The 20,172-nt window shown below is 49.9% G+C and overlaps 1 protein-coding gene across 2 annotated transcripts in view; it reads left to right on the top strand.

Moving 5' to 3' along the window:
* Positions 1-20,172, top strand: part of RERE (arginine-glutamic acid dipeptide repeats) — a 106,668-nt gene that overhangs the window by 46,085 nt on the left and 40,411 nt on the right. For both annotated transcript variants that reach the window (XM_059487490.1, XM_059487489.1), the window contains exons 7-9: positions 213-337; positions 1,638-1,737; positions 7,003-7,101. In XM_059487490.1, coding sequence (XP_059343473.1) covers positions 213-337; positions 1,638-1,737; positions 7,003-7,101 — 324 coding nt within the window. The remainder of the gene's footprint in view (positions 1-212; positions 338-1,637; positions 1,738-7,002; positions 7,102-20,172) is intronic.

Here is a 20,172-nt window from a genome sequence, read left to right as displayed (position 1 = left end):
TGTGTGTGTGTGTGTGCCCTCTGTGTGTGTGTGTGTGTGTGCCCCATTTGCAGCCCAGTGCCATGTGTGTGCCATGTGTGTGCCATGCGTGTGCCATGTGTGTGCCCCGTGTGCATCCCTGTGCCATGTGTGTGCCATGCGTGTGCCATGCGTGTGCCATGCGTGTGCCATGCGTGTGCCATGCGTGTGCCATGCGTGTGCCCCGTTTGCAGGCCAAGCTCCCCGAGCTGCAGCCGTTCCCATCCCCGGACGGGGACACGGTGACCCAGCACGAGGAGCTGGTGTGGATGCCCGGAGTCAACGACTGCGACCTGCTGATGTACCTCAGGGCAGCCAGGTGAGTCCTGCACCTCCCTGCTGTGCTCTGGGCCTGCCTGCAGCCCCTCCTTCCCTCGGGGATGTTTGTGGGTGCCAGGGGCGTCGGCTGGGACCTTGCGTTGGGCTGAGAAATCTCAGCTTTGGGCCAGCACAGCACCCCCTGTGACAGTGTCCACGGGGTTCTTGGATCGGAGAGGAGACGAGGATCTGACTCCGTGTTTCAGAAGGCTGATTTATTATTTTATGATATATATTACATTAAAACTATACTAAAAGAATAGAAGAAAAGGTTTCATCAGAAGGCTAGCTAAGAATAGAATAGGAAAGAACGATAACAAAAGCTTCTGTCTCAGACAGAGAGTCCAAGCCAGCTCTGCTGTGATTGGCCATTAATTAGAAACAACCACGTGAGACCAATCCCAGATGCACCTGCTGCATCCCACAGCAGCAGATAACCATTGTTCACATTTTGTTCCTGAGGCCTCCCAGCTTCTCAGGAGGAAAAATCCTAAGGAAAGGGTTTTCCATAAAAGATGTCTGTGGCACCCCCATGCTCTGTGGCTCTGGGGATGCAGTGCAAGGGCAGCAGGGTGGGCTGGGATGGGTACAAGGAGGAGCTGCTCTTCCCTGGTGGGCTCAGCAAAGCCCTGGTGGGCTTCACAGAAATTCAGAGTCTCTGGAAATTACTTGTAGCTTGCAGGGATTCAGAGGCTGGGGAATGTGCAGTTTCAGTCAGTTTTCTGACATTAAAACCAAGATGACAGCACAAAGTTTGCTGTCTGCTGAGACTGTTCTGGCTGCAGGTTTCAGCTTCTGTAATCCTGCTCAGGCTCTGCTGCTTTGGCAGTGCAGACTTGTGGCTGATGAAAGCAAATGAGATTGGATTGTAATGCTGGATTTGCTCTGTGTGCTGGGGTGACTCAGCTTTGCAGCTCTGTGATGCCTAATTTGATGCACAGTGTGGCAAGGCCCTGAAATCCAGGATTTGGGGTGTGAGCCCAGTGTGTGTGTGGGGCACTGCGCACCTCACAATCCACAATTAAAGGTGTGAGCTCAGTGTGTGTGCACCCCAAAATGCAGGATTTGGGGTGTGAGCCCGGTGTGTGTGTGGGGCACTGCGCACCTCACAATCCAACATTAAAGGTGTGAGCCCAGTGTGTGTGCACCCCAAAATGCAGGATTTGGGGTGTGAGCCCGGTGTGTGTGTGGGGCACTGCGCACCTCACAATCCAGGGTTTGGGATGTGAACCCCCTGTGTGTGTGGGGCCCTGTGGTGCCCCAGCCCAGCTGAGCAGTGTCCCCTGTCCCTGGCTTTGCAGGAGCATGGCAGCCTTTGCAGGGATGTGTGACGGGGGCTCCACAGAGGACGGATGCGTGGCTGCCTCGCGGGACGACACCACCCTGAACGCCCTGAACACGGTGAGTGACCTGGGGACACAGCCCTCTGCCCCTCCTGGGACAGCATCCAGCTTTTGGGGTCACATTTCTTGGTGGGACACCACCCTGAACACGGTGAGTGACCTGGGGACACAGCCCTCTGCCCCTCCTGGGACAGCATCCAGCTTTTGGGGTCACATTTCTTGGTGGGAACCTCTCTCAAACACCAGGTGGTTCTCAGAGCTCTGAGCTGCAGGATTTCGGTGATGAGCTCATGGCTGGTGCCTCGAGGGTGACCCCAGGGAGTGTTTTTGGGAGGCTGCTCAGCTCAGGGCACCAGCTGGGACTGGGACTGGCCCAGCTGCCCCTGAGCTGGCTCTTGGGTCTGGTCTGGGTTTAGCTGCAGTTGAAATTCCTGCATTCTGCTCCTGAGTTCCTTTCCCTGAGTGCCTCAGCCCTCTGCTCTGGGCTGAGCTCTTCCCTGACTTCCTTCTCAGAGACTCAAACTTCTGTTAAGGTCAATAATCATTAAGGAGCTTTTGCAATTGGAATTTCTTTGCCCTTATCTATAATAATAGCCTAATGCAGAAAATTCATTTAACTTCACTGCTTCTCTATCTACTTTAATTACTCCCTTTAATGGCTTGGCAGCCCCAGGATCTGCAGTTGCACTTGTGGAGTTCTTGCTTCTGAAATTAGATTAGTCCCAAAATATTTTGGTTTTGTTCTTCTGGTTCTTTTCTCTTTGTGCTTCTAGTGCATGTCTATTTTAGGAAATGCTTTCCTTGTCCACTGTGGGTTTTTCTAGAAAAGAATTTCCTTATAAATAATAGTTCTGTTAGGGATATTTTAAGAAACTTTGACTTATTTCTGAGACCCTGCTTTTTTGGCTTTAAACAGTTTAGATAGCTCACCTGTTGTCCTGACAAAATGGTGCCTCTTTTGTCTCAGTTCAGCACCAATTTAAAAGAGATCAGATTTATCCGATAAATGATTTGTGAGCCTCTTAACCTGCACTAAGTTGTGTCTTTGTTTAGAAATTACCATATGCAACCCAGAAGATGAATGTAAAAGAAAATGGTGTGCTATGATTTCTTATTATGGAAATCCAATAAACTTCAGGGCAGCACTTCACATAAATCAGTCTTGACAAGCTCCTTTGCTGCTGTTTTATTTATGTAATAACAGGTGCTGTGAGCCCCCAGAATGATTTATTGTTAATTGTGCCAGATAGAAATGGAGATCATGGAAGGCACAATGCAACACAGACATCACACACATGTATTTATGTCTCAGCTCCCTGCAAGGGTTGTTCATCAGCATTCCAGGTGAACTCCAGCTCCTGTCCTGTGTTTGTTGCTGCCACGTTTGTCTCTGTAACCCTTAGGAGGGAATTGAGTTTTCATTTGGGGTTTGCTGCCCTCCTGATGGTGCCCCTGTGGGACTGGGAGGGCTGAGGAGCTCACAGCAGCTCCTGCAAGCCTTTCCCATAACAGTGGTGAGGAAATGATCCCAGAAGCTCCTCCTGCCCTGGGGGAGCGGTGCCAGTGTGGGAATGCAGAGGGAACAAGGTGAATATTGAGCACAGACCTGGCAGTGCTGGGCAGGGAGAGCTGGGGAGGTTCGGGAGTGGTTCCTTCCCTCCTGTTTGCCTCCAGACTCTGATTTAGCAGCAGATGTGGTTTCAGATCCTTTCTGTGTGCGCAGCAGTGCAAAGGCAGGCGCTCATGAGCTCTCTGATCCTTCTGACCTGTGCCTGCTGCTCGGGGGCTCTGCAGGGCTGCTCCCAGGCCAGGCAGGGATTCGTTCCCTGCCTTGTGCTGGGGTTTGGCAGGGCTGCAGAGGAACAGTCCATTCCCAGAGGTCAGCCTTGCCTGGGCTCTGTGGAACAGCAAAGCTGGGGCAGGCAGGCTGCAGACTCACCGTGGGACCCACAGTCTCTGGGGTCTGCTTCGTGTTTCTGCTGGGGAAATCTCAGCCAGCCACTCCTGTTTGTCCCCAGCAGATGAGAAAATAGCACCATTAAGCTCATGTAGTGCCACATGGAGGAGAGCCCAAACAATGATATGCTAATATTGTGTAAATCTCTCTTTACTAATAGTGTTGTTGTGCCTTCTCATGGCTCTGCTGCATGGGAACGTGTCATTATGAGTGACAAACATGACAGGCTAATCTCACTGCAAGGAAATTCACTCCTAACTAAGATGTCACCCAGACAAATTACTCCCTGTTTTAACTTGCCCTTAGACCAGATTTTCTTGTTCATTAACTACAGACAAGGTTGAAAGCATAAAAAAAAATTATTTAAATACATGTTAGCATTTCTGCTTGTGACTGGTTTTGCTGGTGGGTGATGTTAATGAGCAGCTGCTCTCCTGGTTCACACAGGCAGGGCCAGGCTCCCTGCCCAGGCCTGTCCCAGTGCAGGAGACACTTCTGCCTCTGGAGCTTCCATTCCTCCTCATCCTCACTCTTACAGGCAGGTCAGAAAGGGCCAAGCCCCACTGCTGTCATTGCTGATAACGTTCTGGGGGAATATGCAAAATCCTGCTGGTTTTGGAAGGTGTTTTAAAGTGCCGTGCTGAGTTTTGCAGGTGGTTGGCATTTCTTGCCCTGGCTGTGTGAGTTTTGCAGGTCACTGGCATTTCTTGCCCATGCTCTGTGTGAGTTTTGCAGGTAATGGGCATTTCTTGCCCTGGCCCTGCCCCACAGCTGTTCTGCAGCTGCATTTGGGCTGTCTGGCACGACAAAGTGGCTGCATCACAAACATCAGGATTTTAATCTTCAGCAGCAGCTCTTTAGGTGCCTGAAATTGATTAGAGCTGGGGGAAAGATATGGAAGTTGGATTTTTTGGTTTGATTTTGTCTGACACCCAAATTATACCCTAAAGGGCACTTGGGGCTCCTGTCTTGCTGGGCTTTAGAAATGGTAACAGTTAAAAGGAGCATATTCTGTTTTCACTCTAGGGCAAGATGTCCATAGCTGTACAGAACATCCACAGCTCACTATTTGTCAGCTCTGCTACTGAAAGAAGGGGCCTGAATTGCATTTTGTGTTAAATCAGGTGTTGGGTTGGAGTTTTCACACCCAAAGATGGAGCTGCTCGTGGCACCGATCCCCATCCTGCTCCTCATTTTCCTTTTTTCCTTCTCCCATGGGAGAGGCAGTGTGGAGCTGGGAGCTCTGGGATTCAGGGCTGGATGTGCTGCAGCCCCATCGGGGTGGGCTTGGCTGAACAATCCCCTCTGCTCCGAGGCCCAGCCCAGCCCAGGCTGGGCTCTGGTTCTGGAGCAGCTCAGGAGCACTCCCATGAGATTGCAGCAATTCTTCCTTGGAGAAGGCGGCTCTGGGATCTCAGTGCTCCTGATGGAGTGCAGTTATTTAATGCTGAGCCCTGCCTGCAGCCTGCCCGAGCTGGGCTCTCCAAGGCACAGCAGAATGGCTGTAATTGCCAGAGGAAGCCTTGCTGGAGCAGGAGCTGCCACATGCAATGGCACTCTGCTCTAAAAAGGTCACGGGAAAGGGACATTTAAATTAAGTTATAAATTACAATTGAAGAACAATATTTTGATGAGCAAGCCCAGAGATGTCAGAGCTGCAAGATGTAATTCATGGGTTCATTACAGACTGGAGGTGCCTGACAGCTGAGCCATGCCAAAGGAGAATTTATTTGCAGCATCACCCAGACAGCAATGGCAGCTCTGCTCAGAGCTGCAGTGGGAGCTGGAACCTTGTGGGATTGTGCAGCCTTGATGTGAAATCCCTTCCCTGGGCCCTGGCTGTCTGTAAAGCAGTGTAAAGGAGCCTTTTGGGCACGTGCACATCCAGAATTGTGCTTTAATCCTGCCCTGTGGTGCAGAATTTGCTGTATTTTCTGTTTCAAGGTACATTTGTGGTGGCTCCCTTTGTTGCAGTTGTTCACAGATCAAATCTCACTGTGGTGCCAAATCTGGATGCAGAGTTAATGCTGAAAATGGAGATTCTCTGGCTGGCTGGACAGTGATGCAGTGTTTATAGAAACACCTGGAGAAGTTCAAGCAGGAGTTAATGAAACCAGAGGCAGTCATCATTAGCTGTTATTTATCCTCTGGATCTTGCCAATAAAGTGCTCAGCAGTGGCTGAAAGTAGAAAGCAGAGAAGGAGCCAGACTGGAACATGTAAATTTAACTCCAGCACTTTGAGAAAATATTTTTCCTTTCTGCTGCATTATTCTACTCCTGGCATTTATAAAACATTTTTTTCCACTCCCACCTGCTAAAATTAACATTTTTCAGGAGCCCCTAAGCTTGTATCATGTTTTCACAGGGGTCTCCTGTGCCCCATGGCTCCTCTGTCAGGTCTGTGCTGGTGGGGTTTGGGGTTGTTATTAATGAATTACTTGCTCAGAAGTTCACCCCATATAATCTGTGGCTGGCCTGTAAACTCCTCTTTTTCTGGAGCAGCTGCCTGTGAGCCCAGGCTGTTCTTTCTGAGCCCGTCTGGTTTGTTTTCCTTGCAGACTGAGCTGCTTGGGCACTGGGCTGCCAGGGAGAAGCACGTGCTGTCCTTGAGGCAGAGCAGAGATGCCCTCCGAGTCACAGAGAGCTCTGGCATTGCTGCTGCCTGGGAGGGAGCAGGGAGGGGAGGGAAACAGAGCCCCATTCTCCTCAGCCCCGTCACATCTCCCGAGTGAAAAATCCTCTGGGCAGTGGCATGCACAGAAAAGAGGCGTTTGCAAGGTGAGCTGGCAAAACAAACAGAGCTTTTTTCTTTGAGATGGATTGGTTCCCAGTGCTGGAGTGCAAACAGGGAGGAAAATTAATGTGTACCCAGCAGAAAAGGCAACATCTTATTTTCATGCCCGTAAGTAGGCATTGCATACCATGGGAGCCTTAGAACTATTTTCTTTTCAGTTGGTTTTTTAATTTTTTTTTTATTTTTTTCTCCTGCTGACCACAGGAGATGGAGCCAAGTTGTGTCAAGCGAAGAACAATAAAGTGGAGACCATAACCCATCTTGTATTAATTTGTATTTTGTCATGGCTGACATCACACTGAGCCCTGTGACGGGGAGGGAGCAGTGAGGCTTTGGTTGAACATTACCTGGGGCAGGTGTAGGAGGGAGGGGATCCCTGCTTGGGTTGGTGCTGCCGCTTCCCCTCTGAAGCCTCAGTTTCCCCTCAGGTTGTTTACACTCACCTCATACATCAACAGGAACAATAATTAGGCACAGAACGTCTCTTGTGGCTCCCTGTAGTGGTTTTCCCCCTCCAATATCAGATCACTGCTAATTCCTTTGGGTGATCTATTTGTCTTCTTTCTTTCAGCTCCATGAGAGCAACTACGATGCTGGGAAAGCCCTGCAGCGCCTGGTGAAGAAACCTGTGCCAAAGCTGATTGAGAAGTGTTGGACTGAGGATGAAGTGGTAGGAAATGATTTATCTCCTCCAGCCTTGATGCTTCACCTTGCTGCTCCTGCTTTTTTATGTTGGTTTTTGGTTTTTTTCCTAAAGAGGTTTTCTTTATGGGAAGGAAGAGGGTGGGTGTGTAAATAAAAATACACATGCATGGTATAAATGAAAAAACCTGATGCAGTGCATGACAGAATTAATTAGTCATGGAAAAGCGGCAGCAGAAAAGTTTGGTTGGTGTTTTTTTGGGGTTTTTTTGGTTTTTTTTTTGGTTTGTTTTTTTTTTTTTTTTCTTGAGTGGGTTGATTTTTAAGTTGGTTAATTGGTGAAGTGTTTAAAGGAGTAAACAAAAATAAAAACATGATCTTGTTAAGCTACTAATAAAGCTGGCATTGGTGTTAGGAGATAGAACTGGTCAATGGAGGAAACTCTCATGTTCTCTTGGTGGCTTCAATTATTCAGGCAGTGGTTTGAGAGGGGTTTTGAGCTGTAGGTTCTGTGCAAGGCTTTCAGGGAGTTCTGGCCGTGCATGACGTGTGCTCTGCTCTCTGCTCACTCAAACCTTCCTGGAGCCCCTTTTGGGGCTGGTTCCACCCAACAGAGACCCTGTGTGCTGCCTGAGGATGGAGGGAGGATGGCAGGGAGCTGAGAGTGCTGGAGCTGCTGCACTCAGGGCTCTGGCTGATCCACCCACGTTAAGTGAGAGAGAATTGAGCCTCACCAATGGAAAAAAACAAAGTTTATTGAAAAGTAAAGCATTGCTCTGTGAGCACAGAGTAATGATCACTGACTCCATAAATCATTGTCAGCCCCAGCTCATTTTATCATATTTGTTCTTGTTCTGCTCCATCCAAGTTTCCAGCAACATTTGGCAGCCCTCCAGGCTGGGCAGAGCCAAAGATCAAACTGTGCTCTTATTTATAGACAGCAGAGCTCCACCTGCACAGCCTCAGAGCCTCCTGCTCCCTGCAGCTCCAGCCCCAAGCAGCTCTGCTGCATTTGGGAGCATTCTGGAGCATTTTGGGAGCATTTTGGAGCATTTTGGAGCCTTGCAGGGGAGGTTTCCTTATTGCAGCCCTGGGAAACTGAGAGCTCTGACCCACAGGGTGCTGAACTGCAGAGGAATTCTGCAGTGAAATGTTGCTCAGAAAATACTGAGGTGTCAAAGCCACATCTGGCCCAAACAGTGAAACTGTGGTGGCAGCATTAACTCTGTGTGTGCCTTCATCTCAGGGCCAGGGATGTGCTGGGATAATCCCGGAGAGTTCTGGGGGAAATGGAGGCCCAGGTCCAACCCCTGTCCTTATTTGGGCTGGACTTGTAATAAATCTCTCCTGGCAGCCCAGCAAATGTGGTTTATTTTAATTTAACTACTGAGATTTAAGTTTGCACTTGGATGAATAAGCAGATCCCACAGCTGATACAGAGCTTTGGTCAGTTAACCTGAACAATAATAATAATGATAATAATAATGATAATAATACCAGCACATTTAGAACTTTTTTGTGGGCTCCCAGCTGCCCAAAGCCAAAGCCTTTGTTTTCCATGAGAGCAGCTCCAAACTGGGAGGTGGGAGCTGCTTGGCAGTGTCAGACCTGACTGGAACAAAGGATGGGAGTTGTGGTATTTTTCCTGCTGCTGATGTGGTTGCAGATGTTTAGATGGAATTAAACAGAGGATAAAATTGGCCTCTGATTGAGTTACATGGGGGCTGTGTAAGGATGAGGGCTGGGCTTTGTTGTTTCCCTCGTGCTCTGAACCTGGGGCTGTTTTTGAAGGGTTTTTAGTCCCAGTGTGTGAATGCAGAGGCCCAGGGTGAGAGCCAGCCCTGCCCACAGCCTGAGAGTGGCCAGGGCACCTCCTGCTCTGCTCTGCTCTGCAGGGCAGCTCCAGCAGCTGGTTCCTGTTCCCAGGGCTCCTTCCCCAGCTGACAGCATCCATTTCCAGCAGAGCTGTGATGGGCTCCGTGTCCCTGGCAGTGCTCAAGAATTCCCTCCTGTGGGCAGGGTGCAGCAATTGCCACATTCGGTGCCTGGCTGGGGTGTTCTGAGCACACAGAGCCCCAGCAGCAGCTCCTGCAGTGCTGCAGGCTGCAGGAGGGGAGCAGAGCTGTCCTGGTTGGTGCCTCCTGCAGGTGTGAATCTCCTCTTGGAGCACTGAGCTCTGCCCTGCTCCTCGTGCTCTCCTCTGGAAATGCCCCTGTCAGTGTTTGCCAGGTGTGTGTGGGGTTGGGGAGCAGGCAGCCAGAATCCCCCCGGGATGGAGTGGGGATGGAAAGGGGCTGCTCTGCTCTGCTCTGCTCTGCCATCCTTTGTGCCTGCTGTGGGAGGGGGTTTGCAGCCTGGGGTGGCTCTGGCTGTGCCTCTGCTGCTGCCCTGATGGTGGAGCTGAGGTCCCAAACCTGGGCCATGATCAGGTTAAATGAACATCCCCATCCCGTCCCCTGCTCTGGTTCCACTGGGAACTGTCCTTAAAAAATTACCGTGAACAATCCTGGGAGAAAATCCTCTCTGCAGAATGGCTTTTGTACCTCAGTGGTGTCAGTGCAGCTCTGGGCCTGCTCCAGTGCAAGAATGAGCTCCCATGTGGGATCAATAACCTATCAAAGGGTGTGTGGGATCAATAACCTGTCAAAGAGTGTGATTTATTCAGGGTACAGTGAGCACCTCTGGTTTGGGGAACCTGATGGGAACCTAATTTTCTGTTCTGGAGTGCTTCATGTGCTGGGGGAAGGACACCCCACAGCCCCAGTTCCAAATCACACTTCTGTCTCTTCATTCACAATGTGCTTTTTTCTCTCTTTATCAGAAGTTCTGATGAAATCAATAGGGCTTTCAGGAGAGAGAAATCCGAATGAGAAGTGCAGGAACCTGCAGTTTATTAGGTTTTTAATTAAACATGATGAACACATTTTAAATACCACAAAGGCCTGGGGCTGAGCTGCATCTAATGGAAGCAGATTAAGTCACCCGTCCACACTTGGGTAGTTATTAATTCTGTTTATTTATGCATTCTTGCTGCAGGCAGGGCTTGCTGCTGCTCTGCTGCAGGTTATTGCACAGGGATGCTGTCCTGCATGGAGCTGTGCTCCTCATTAGCATTATGAGGACCTGGTGGGGTTTAATTGCAGCACCTTTGGGACTCGGGGCTGTGTCTTCCCGGGCTGGAGGAGACCTGGGTGAAGCAGAGCTTGAACTTTCTTTGCTGGGCAGTCCCTTCTGCTCTACACTTTGCTCCATCCACGTTAAGTTCTCTTGAGGAAGCTGCCAGGTGTTCCTTAGGAAGGTTCTGTCACCATGAGCACCCCTGTGCAGAGCTGGCAGTGCCACCCCTGACATCCCTGATTCCTCCCTTTTATCCTGGAATATTCTGCCTTTAAATGTTTTACATGGCTCTTGGTGTCGAGTGGTTGAGGTAAACAGCCTCCATTCAAACAAACTCCTCCGTTTATGTGCAGGGCTGGTTAATCCTGGCTGCTGCTAAATCCTAATTGGCCGTGTACATCCATTTACAAGTTCATAAATTTCCAAATATCCACACCTGGCTTCAGCTTAAGCTCGTTTATCAGAAAGCACAAGTGGAGATGCCTCTGCCAGAAAGGACAAGAGACAGCAAACTCCTTCCCTAATGTGTTTGCAAGTGTTTGTAATCCAGTGTGGCAGGTCAAGGAATCACTTATGCAAAACCCACAGCCTTATTTGCTTGGCTTCTCTGCCTGGAATCATCCTCAAAGGTCTCATCCACCCTTTTTGGAGCGTGTGCTGGTGAAAACACTGTTCTCATGTTCTCCTTTGAAAGCAGAGCTGCTTACTGGGGCAAAAACACCATGGATTTTATTTACTGTTCATGTGGCAGCTACAGAAATTCAGAGCCAGATTGAAACAGGGCCTCTGGAATGGAGGAGTGGAAGGAAATCACAAAAGGGTATTGGAAAAGCTGAGCTGACTCCTGGGCTGGGCTTGAAAGGTGAAGACACCAGTGACTGCTCAGGGTCCTTGTTCTAGGCACAGAAAATACACAGTGAAATCCCACTAAATGAACATTTGCTGGGATTTAGTGATGCAGCCGCGTCTGCAAGTGTGATAATCAGGAACAACCGAAACTTAGCTGAGCACTGAGATAACAAACCACCAGACCCAGATTGCTGTGGCCTTGTAGGAGCTGTGTTTTAAGAATAAATCAGATTTTAGTTTAAGAATAAATCAGATTTTAGTTTAGGTCTGGTCTGTGTCCCATTCTAAGAACTCAGAGTGGAAAAGAACCATCAGCCCTCGCAGTCAAAAGTGACCAGTGAAGGATGAAATTATTCTGCTTGGGGGGAAAAGCTGTTATTTAAAGGTTGCATAAAATTATAGTTACTGAGTAGCTGGCAGGTGTACAAAATGCTGAGGTGCAGTACAGCTGGGAAATACAAGGTGTAGTACAGCCCAGAAAGGGGAATTTGGTTTAAACACAGGTTCCTAGATGAAAGATAACAATCTTTTGTTTGTGATTAACTTGCATCAGTCTTTGATCCAAGCCCTTGTTGAGAGGGATCAATACTGCACATACAGCACCGAGTTTATTGTCGAGTCCTTTTGGAAATAAGGCAGTGAATTAAAAATCAATTATACGTGCAGAAAAGTTTGTGTAGGGCAATCAATTCTGTCCTTTTAGTTTGCCAAAAGATTCCATTGTTTAACCAGCTGTGAAAAGGAATGAATTTTAAAGGCCTCCAGCAAATGAGGGAGCCCAAAGGGGCGGGGGGAGAGATTAAAAAAAAAATTATTTCAGCATTTCATGTTCAGCAAAGGCTCTTGAGGGATAAATCCATAAATCCTGTCAGTGACCTTGGCTGCAGAGTGGGTGATTTCAGTGCTTTCCCTGATGTTGATCTTTGCCCAGCTGCCAGAGGAGCTGCTGTTTCCTCACCAATATCATTTTGGGGTTTGCTGAGCTGTGTGTGCTCCTTGATCTGCCATCTCTCTGCCCTCATGTGGGATATTTTTATCTGTTGAGCATTTACCCTGCTGCTGATCCCAAAATCACCAGCCCGGCCCCTTGGCCTGGCCAGGAGCTGTTTTGGGATGGGATGGGAGAGAAACTCCAAATTCCAGCTCCAGCATAGCCCAAACCATCCTGGTGTGTTCCAGAGCAGGGTTTGCACTCAGGGTTTGCACTCAGGAGCTCCTGGTGTATTTCCAGAGCAGGGTTTGCTCTCAGGAGTTCCTGGTGTATTTCCAGAGCAGGGTTTGCACTCAGGGTTTGCACTCAGGAGTTTCTGGTGTATTTCCAGAGCAGGGTTTGCACTCAGGGTTTGCACTCAGGAGTTTCTGGTGTATTTTCCAGAGCAGGGTTTGCACTCAGGTTTGCACTCAGGAGTTTCTGGTGTATTTCCAGAGCAGGGTTTGCACTCAGGTTTGCACTCAGGAGTTTCTGGTGTATTTTCCAGAGCAGGGTTTGCACTCCCAGCCCCTGAGCTCCCCGTTGCCAAGGGGAGGGATGTGCTGCCTGCAGGATTAACAAACACCACAGAGCTTGCTTGTCAGAATTTTCCAGCTCGTTTTCAAGGGCATCTCTAAAACGGAGCTCCCTGGCTCTCGCCATCATCCCTGGGTGTGCATTTCCAGGTGGGAGCCGCTGCTGGGGGATGTGGGGGCTGCCTTTGTCCTCCCTCGGGGCACAGGGGTGCTTTGGTAGACAGAGAGGGCTCAGGAGCTGTGGCTGCTCAGCAGCAGGGGCAGTTTGGTGTCCGTGATGGGCTCAGAGCCCTGTCCCGGGCACAGAACAGCCCCAGCTCCTGCCTGGGCCCACCCCAGCCTGCAGCCCCCTGACCTTTTATCCAGATCTGATGTGCTCGGGGCCAGATCCGCAGTCGGGGTTGTATTTACCCTCCGGCTGTGTCCTGTGCTGCTCCAGAGGGAAACTGAGTCATGGCATGCTGAGGAGCAGCCGGGGAGTGCAGGGATCATCTCGGGGGGGATTTTCTGAGCTTGTGGCACAGCAGGACCGAGGGAGGGGCAGTAACTCACCTCTGGTGCTTGTGGTGAAAGTGCACTTGAAATACGTAATAAATAATGAAGTGCTTTGGTATTTTTCTGGGTTTAGTGTGTGGTAGAAATCTGCAGCTTCTTTCCAAGTGATTTTGGCTTAGATGCTTTTACCTATATCAGCCTGGACTCCTTTTCAACTGCTTATGTTGGAATTACACTTTATTAAACTGACAGAGCCCAGGAATGGATTAGTTGACGTGGCAAATGTCTGTTTTATTTTGGAGGAGTTGTTTGCTGTCTGCATGGCAGTTTGCTGTTCCTAACAAGATTGCTTTACAAACACAGGAGGAACCCCAACCCCTAAAACAAAGCGAGTGCAGACAGATGACAGCGTTGTCTGCAACCTGACAAGATGATATTTGATTTTTGAATTTTTTCCCTGCTAGTTTGGGTCTCTGTCTGAGTCTTGGCTTTGATTCTTGGTTTGAACACAGAGGCTGACAGCCCCAAACCCCCAGAATTCCTGAATGTCACTGCATCCTCTGTGTTCTGCCCACCAGCTTAGCTGGGAATTATTTAGTCTGGCCCAGTGGCCATTGCAGCAGCAAATGACAAAATGCTCTTCAAATGGGTGTAGTGACATAATTCCTATTGAAGAAATGTTGATTACTGTCACAATGTGGATGTTCTGTGTGCTTTAGTGCTCAGGGCTTATCTTTCTTGCACAACATAAGCAGTATGAATGCCAAAATACGCCTCATTTGCAAGTGCTGTTTGCATGATAAATTTTATTTTTCTAATCTCCCCTATCAACAGAACCATTTTTTTTTAATCTTTCCGATGACATAAAAATGCATTTTAATGAAGCAAATTACCAAGCTTTGTCTCCTCGGTGCACGAGCGGGGCGGCCACGTTCAATTAGGCTGAGAAATGATCATTTGTTCATTGCAGGCTGTAGCAGAGCCCCTGCTCGGCCACATCCATCACCAGTTGCTCAGCTCGTGTTCCTTAAATCACTTGCCATCCTGTCGGGGCTGGGAATCCTCCACGGGAGCCATTATTTAATTGGAGTTTGTAAAGGTGTCACTTGTTTGATAATAGGCTGCTTCTGTAGTGGATGAATGGGGACTAAATATTCATCATTTGGTGCATCCATCCCAGATCCCTAATGAGTTACAGGGGTGGCAGTGCCAGCAGAGCTGGTGGTGCCATGGAAGGGGTTTGGGAGCAGTGAGGATGCTGATGGTGCCATGGGATGGATGGGCAGCACTGAGGATGCTGATGGTGTCATGGAAGGGACTGGGCAGCACTGAGGATGCTGATGGTGCCATGGAAGGGATTTGGGAGCAGTGAGGATGCTGATGGTGCCATGGGATGGATGGGCAGCAGTGAGGATGCTGATGGTGCCATGGGATGGATGGGCAGCAGTGAGGATGCTGATGGTGCCATGGGATGGATGGGCAGCAGTGAGGATGCTGATGGTGCCATGGAAGGGGTTGGGCAGCAGTGAGGATGCTGATGGTGCCATGGAAGGGGTTTGAGAGCAGTGAGGATGCTGATGGTGCCACGGAATGGATGGGCAGCACTGAGGATGCTGATGGTGCCACGGAATGGATGGGCAGCAGTGAGGATGCTGATGGTGCCATGGAATGGATGGGCAGCACTGAGGATGCAGGGGAAGCCTCTCACCCTGCAGTGGGAAAGGCAGAGGGAGGTGGGCACTGGGGGGCTCCCGGGGAATGGCACTGCCCGAGGCTCAGGGAGGGATTGTGGGGTGTCCTGGGCAGGGATCAGAGTGGGATCAGTGCTGCTGTGGGATTCCAGCTCGGGGTGTCCCAGGAGCCTGTGAGTTCTGCTGGGGCTGCAGAGCCTTCCTTTGTGAGCCCAGCGAGAGGGGTTCCCTGTGGGCTGCAAGGAAACGCAGATTTGGGGTGCAAATGCCCCTGGGAGGAGTTTGGGGTCCATTCCTGGCCATGGAGGAGCCTCACCCTGAGCTGTGGCTGGCCCAGAGCAGCTCCTGGAGCACCAGCTCCTGTCTGCTCGTGGGGAGCTGCCCTGTGCTGTCCCTGTGCCCTGTGCTGTCCCTGTGCCCTGTGCTGTCCCTGTGCTGTCCCTGTGCCCTGTGCTGTCCCCATGCCCTGTGCTGTCCCTGTGCTGTCCCTGTGCTGTCCCTGTGCTGTCCCTGTGCTGTCCCCATGCCCTGTGGTGTCCCCCTGTGCTGTCCCTGTGCCCTGTGCCCTGTGCTGTCCCTGTGCTGTCCCCATGCTGTCCCACAGGTGTTTTCTGTGCCCAGGAGGCTGCAGTTCAAATCTGCTGCTCTGCCCAGCGTTGTTTCTGCACTTTGTGCCTCGTGGCTGTGCCTGTTTTGTGGTGAGGGTTTGTGGTTGTGTTTCAGCTCTCACAGCACCTCCCCTGCTCCCCCCAGCCTGTTCCACCCTGGCTTTGCCCAGCCTTTTGTTGCTGTGTCCCCGCTGTCCCTCTGGCTGCATCCCTCAGATTTATTTGGCTTTTAGGCCGTGGGCAGATTGATCAGCCAGGCCTTATGCATTTAGAGGAGCTGATAAATGGCCCAGCAGCACATTCCCCTCCACTGCTCTGGAATAACTTCAGCCCTCAAATCAAACATCCCATTTGCCACAAATTGGGGAAGGCAGAGAGGGCACCTCTGCTTTATTAGGGTGCATATTTCATTTATCTCTTATGGGAGGTACTGTCCAGTTCTACGTGTCTGGGGAGGCAATTGCACAGCCTCAGTACCCTCCCCCTGCCCCTCACAACATCCTCCTTCAAGGTTTCCTTTGCAGCCTTCACCTTTGTTACAGCTGCGTTTCTGTCCTTCATTTTCAATTCTTTAATCATTTCCTCTCTTGTTTGTGGTCCCTTTTTCCCTGCTGGCCCCATTCTCCCCCTCACTGAGGATGTGTCCCTCAGCTGGAATTTGACTTTGCCATCCCCAGTGTTTCTTTCATGGAGCTTTGCACGCTCAGGTGTCTCTGCACTGCACTGCAGCCAGGCTTGCTCTGAGAGGAATTTAGGGAGTTTCCAGTGTGCGGAAACCTGGTGTCATTTTGGCAAGGGTCAAACCCTGGAATTTGTATCCGAGTGCCTGAATTCCACCCTGGGCATGGCTGCAGTCTCAGCTCCTCTGTTAATGATTTACCTGGGAAGGCACTTCAGAAATACCCCTGCCTCTGAGAGGGACAATCCCATTTTCTCTCATTATTCTTGGATTTGTTTGTTGCTCCAAAGTCTGGGGGCTCTTGAAGTGCTTTTATTTGTTTCCTTCTGCCATTTGCATAAAAATCCCTGTTTGACTGCAGAAACTGTCTCCAGAATAATTGACAATAATGGTTGGAGTCCCAAGGGAAGAACATTTCTGTAGTAGGGAACTTCACTGGAAATGCTGTGTGAGCCTCGAAGGATGACACAGGATATTTCAGGTAGTCCTTGAAAGGGAACATGTCCAGCTCTTTCTGTTCACTTGCTCTTTGGTTTTGAGGTACAAGAAGGCTTTTTGTATACCAGCATTTTAACAGCAGCTTAAAATAACAGCCAGAAATGAATCTCATTGTTGAAAAGGCAATCTGGAGTATAATCAAAAGCTTTCTGTTGTCTCTTTCAGCAGCACATTGTTTTGCTTTTCTGGGTCACAAATGTGCCAGACCTTTGTCCTGTTTAACTCTTAAAAGGCACCTTTAAAGAATGATTTATGTAAAAAACACACTCAAATCACTTCAGCTCTGTTAGCAGCACTGAGCTGTTGATTGCAGGAGACAGAGGATGTTGCATAAACTAAAAGCTCTTTTTGGGCAGGCCCAGGACTTGTTGCTGCCTTTGGAGGGTCCTCCTGCCCTCACCTCTCTGTGCCTTGGTTTGGGAAGGGGCAGAGAAGAGGAAACTGCAAACTGAGCAGCCTTAAACGAGAGGGGCTTCATCTCTGCCTCCTCTTCATCCCCGCTGAAGTGTGGGACCATTAGTGAGCTCAGCAGGGCTGGAATGCCTGCAGTAATGCAGGAGCTGTTCTGCCACAGTGGAGGCTGTTTAACAACAGCCCTTCCAGGGCTGCAGGAAAGCAAAGTCAGATTTCATTTCTCCTGCTGCAGCTGCTGCTGCTTTAATGCCCAGGGCAGGGTTTGGTCCCAGCATCAGCTGCTGCTGCAGCTCTGCCTGGGCTGGGCTGGGCTCAGGTTTCGATTTTATCTCCTGTAGGGGATCACATGGCTGCTGCCATGCTGTGGGATCGCTGTGGGATCTGTCTGGGTGCTCTGAGGGATCTCTGTGGGATCTCTGCCTCCCACAGCCCACAGCAGTCAGCAGTGGAGCAGGGGCAGGTGTTCCTCACAGGAGCCTTTGGAGCTGGGTTTTACAGCCGTGCCTGAGCAGGGCTGGGGAGCCACAGGGACAGTCTGCTGGTGCAGCCCCTTAGCTGTTTGTTGGCAGCTCCCGTCCATGTGTCTGTCTGTGCATCCATCCATCCATCCATCCATCCGTCCATCCCTCCCTGTGTCCATCCCTCCCTGCATCCATCCCTGTGTCCTTCCATCCATCCATGGATCGATCCCTGCATCCATCCATCCATCCATCCATCCATCCATGGATCCATCCATCCCTGCATCCCTCCCTGTGTCCATCCATCCCTGCATCCATCCCTGCATCCCTCCTGCTCAGGTTGCCTGGCAACCTGGCCTGGTGCCTCCCAGCACCGGGGATGATTTATTGGGGATGATTTATGGTGGGGCTTTTAACAGGAGGGGCCTGGGGCTGAGGGCTTGGGAGCATTTGATCCCAGAGCTGATAATCAGGGTGCAATTAGGGCAAACAGAAAGGCTTCTCGTTTAGAAAGAATTGATTTTTTAAAATTCATTTATTTTATTTTGTTTTTCTGCTGTTTTGTTTTCTCTTTCCCATCGGGCCTCCCCCAGACACAGGTACAGCACAGAGTGGGAATCAAAGCTTTGCCTGGTGCTTGGGGTGAACCTGTAATCTTTCTCTTTGTAAAAATAGCTCTGGTTAAAATCCTGATGGGAAAATACAGCTGGGGTCAGCACAAAAGGTTAGCAACACCCTGACAGCTCCAGGCCCGGGGTGAAGGAAGAGCTGAATTCTCCTGCAGCTCTGGAGATGTCTGAGAGCTCTTGTGTCACCTTCAATATCGCGTTGCCTTTCATGCAGACTCCTGCACTGATCCCTGGCATTAACAGAGCAGGGGAAGGGGAGTTTGTGAACTGGCATTTAGGGGTGGTTCATGCTGTGGTCCCAAGGAGAACCCCTGAAACATCCCCTTGAATAAGGTAACTGGGAGGAACTGCCTGGAGCCCTGTCCCAGCCTGGCTGTGAGGAGGGCTGGGCAATCCGTGCAGAGCATGTTGACGAGAGCATTTCTGTGTGCCTGAGAGGCAAAGAGGAGAAAAAGGATGATGAATCCACTCTGACCTCCTGAATGGCAATATAAATACTTTATTGAAAATCCTAAATAAATGTGTTTGTAACCAGTAATCCTGCTCTGCATGCAATCTCATTTAGCCAACTGGGTATGCAAATGCGCTATTAATGTGTTTGCATCCAGTATAAATACACAAATCTAATCTGTTTATATGTGTCATTTACACACAGCTGTGCTCACGCTCACTTAATACCAATATTTCCAGCCAGGCAGAGGTACCATGGGAGCTCCATTGTTCCCAACAAAAGCAGCTCCATGCAAGGGGGTCATTATCGTGCAGGATCTGCTGGCATTCCCTGAGGGAGCTGTTACTGCCTGGCTGTGGCTGCTGTGGGGACCCGCAGGGCTCTGGGTTCAGTCCCCCTCACTGGGGCCAGGCTCTCCTTTTCCAGGATGGTTTCTCAGCAGGACAAAGCGATGCAGTCGGGAGGGAGAGAGCAAATTGCTGGGCACCTGGAAGGCTTTCAGCTGATGTATTCCTTGTCAGTTTGTTTAGAGAGGACACTTGATCTCCTGGGCAGATGGCCTGGGGAGCGTGGGGTTGGTGTCACGTGCGGGTGACCAGGGCTGCACTCTGCACAGGGCTGTGCATTTCCAGTGGGAGCATCCCTGCCTTGTCCTGCAGGCTGGCATCTAATGAATGCCACCAAAACATTCTGGTTTTCTGCGTCTGTGCGTGAGAGAACCGGATTTTAAACATGATTTTAAACATGATTTTATTTTCAAGTATCTCTAAATGTGCTGCACGCTGAACAGAAGTTTTGCCGCTTGTGAGGATCAAGAAGTAAAGATCCTTTCATGTATTTACTGTTTATCTGCTTTTAATGGAAACATCATAAATTTTCCTGCCATATTTATTATGAAACTTTAAAATGCATATTAAATATGGAGGGTGGTGACAACTTCCATTGGCATCTGCCTGGACAGCCTGGCCTTTCCAGACATGCACTGAACTTACTGCTTTCATAACAGCAAAATCTCCCATTTTATTTGCTTAGAATTAAGGAAAAGGTTGAGAGGAGAACTTACTGTTTTTGGACATAGTCTAAAGAGGTGATTTGATTTTGTTTTTTATTAGAAAGATTGAGAAATAAAATCCTCATTTCCTGGATTGAGAAAGATCAGGAGAGGCCCTGTGTGTAAATGTTTTGCATTACACAATGCTCTTCACTCATTAACCAGGTGGAAATCATAGGGAGGGAATGAAGCAGCACATGGAATTTCTTAGAGAAAACAATGAGCTGTGAGCTGGATTGCAGCACCACGTCAGAAGGGACACGTTGATGAATCTGCAGGTTCATCAGAGCTGTGCTGCCTTTCTGAAGGTATCAGGTGGAAATCCTCAGCTGGGAGTTGACTGAGCATGTTGGTGGTTGTTTTTGCAGTGGATGTCACTGGTGCACCCTTTAGCAGCAGCTTTCTTTGGGGTTTTTGGGGTGGAGGAGCACACAGGGTTTGCAGCAGGCAGCTCCTCCTGCCAGGCTGTGATCTGGGCACGATGGAAACCCTGACGCAGGAGCTCAGGCTGGCACTGCCAGCCCCGTGCCAAAGATGCCAGATGAGCTCTGCCAGGCACAGAGCGGCTCTGTGGGTCCTGTCAGGAGGGGTGAAACAGGGACCTGCAAGGCTCTGTGGGTCCTGTTTGTTCCTCAGGGTGAAACAGGGACCTG

The sequence above is a fragment of the Ammospiza nelsoni genome, chromosome 22 (assembly GCF_027579445.1).
Source record: "Ammospiza nelsoni isolate bAmmNel1 chromosome 22, bAmmNel1.pri, whole genome shotgun sequence".
NCBI lineage: Eukaryota > Metazoa > Chordata > Aves > Passeriformes > Passerellidae > Ammospiza > Ammospiza nelsoni.
The sequence above is the reverse complement of the archived record's forward strand: the minus strand, read 5'-3'. Positions and strand labels throughout refer to the sequence as shown.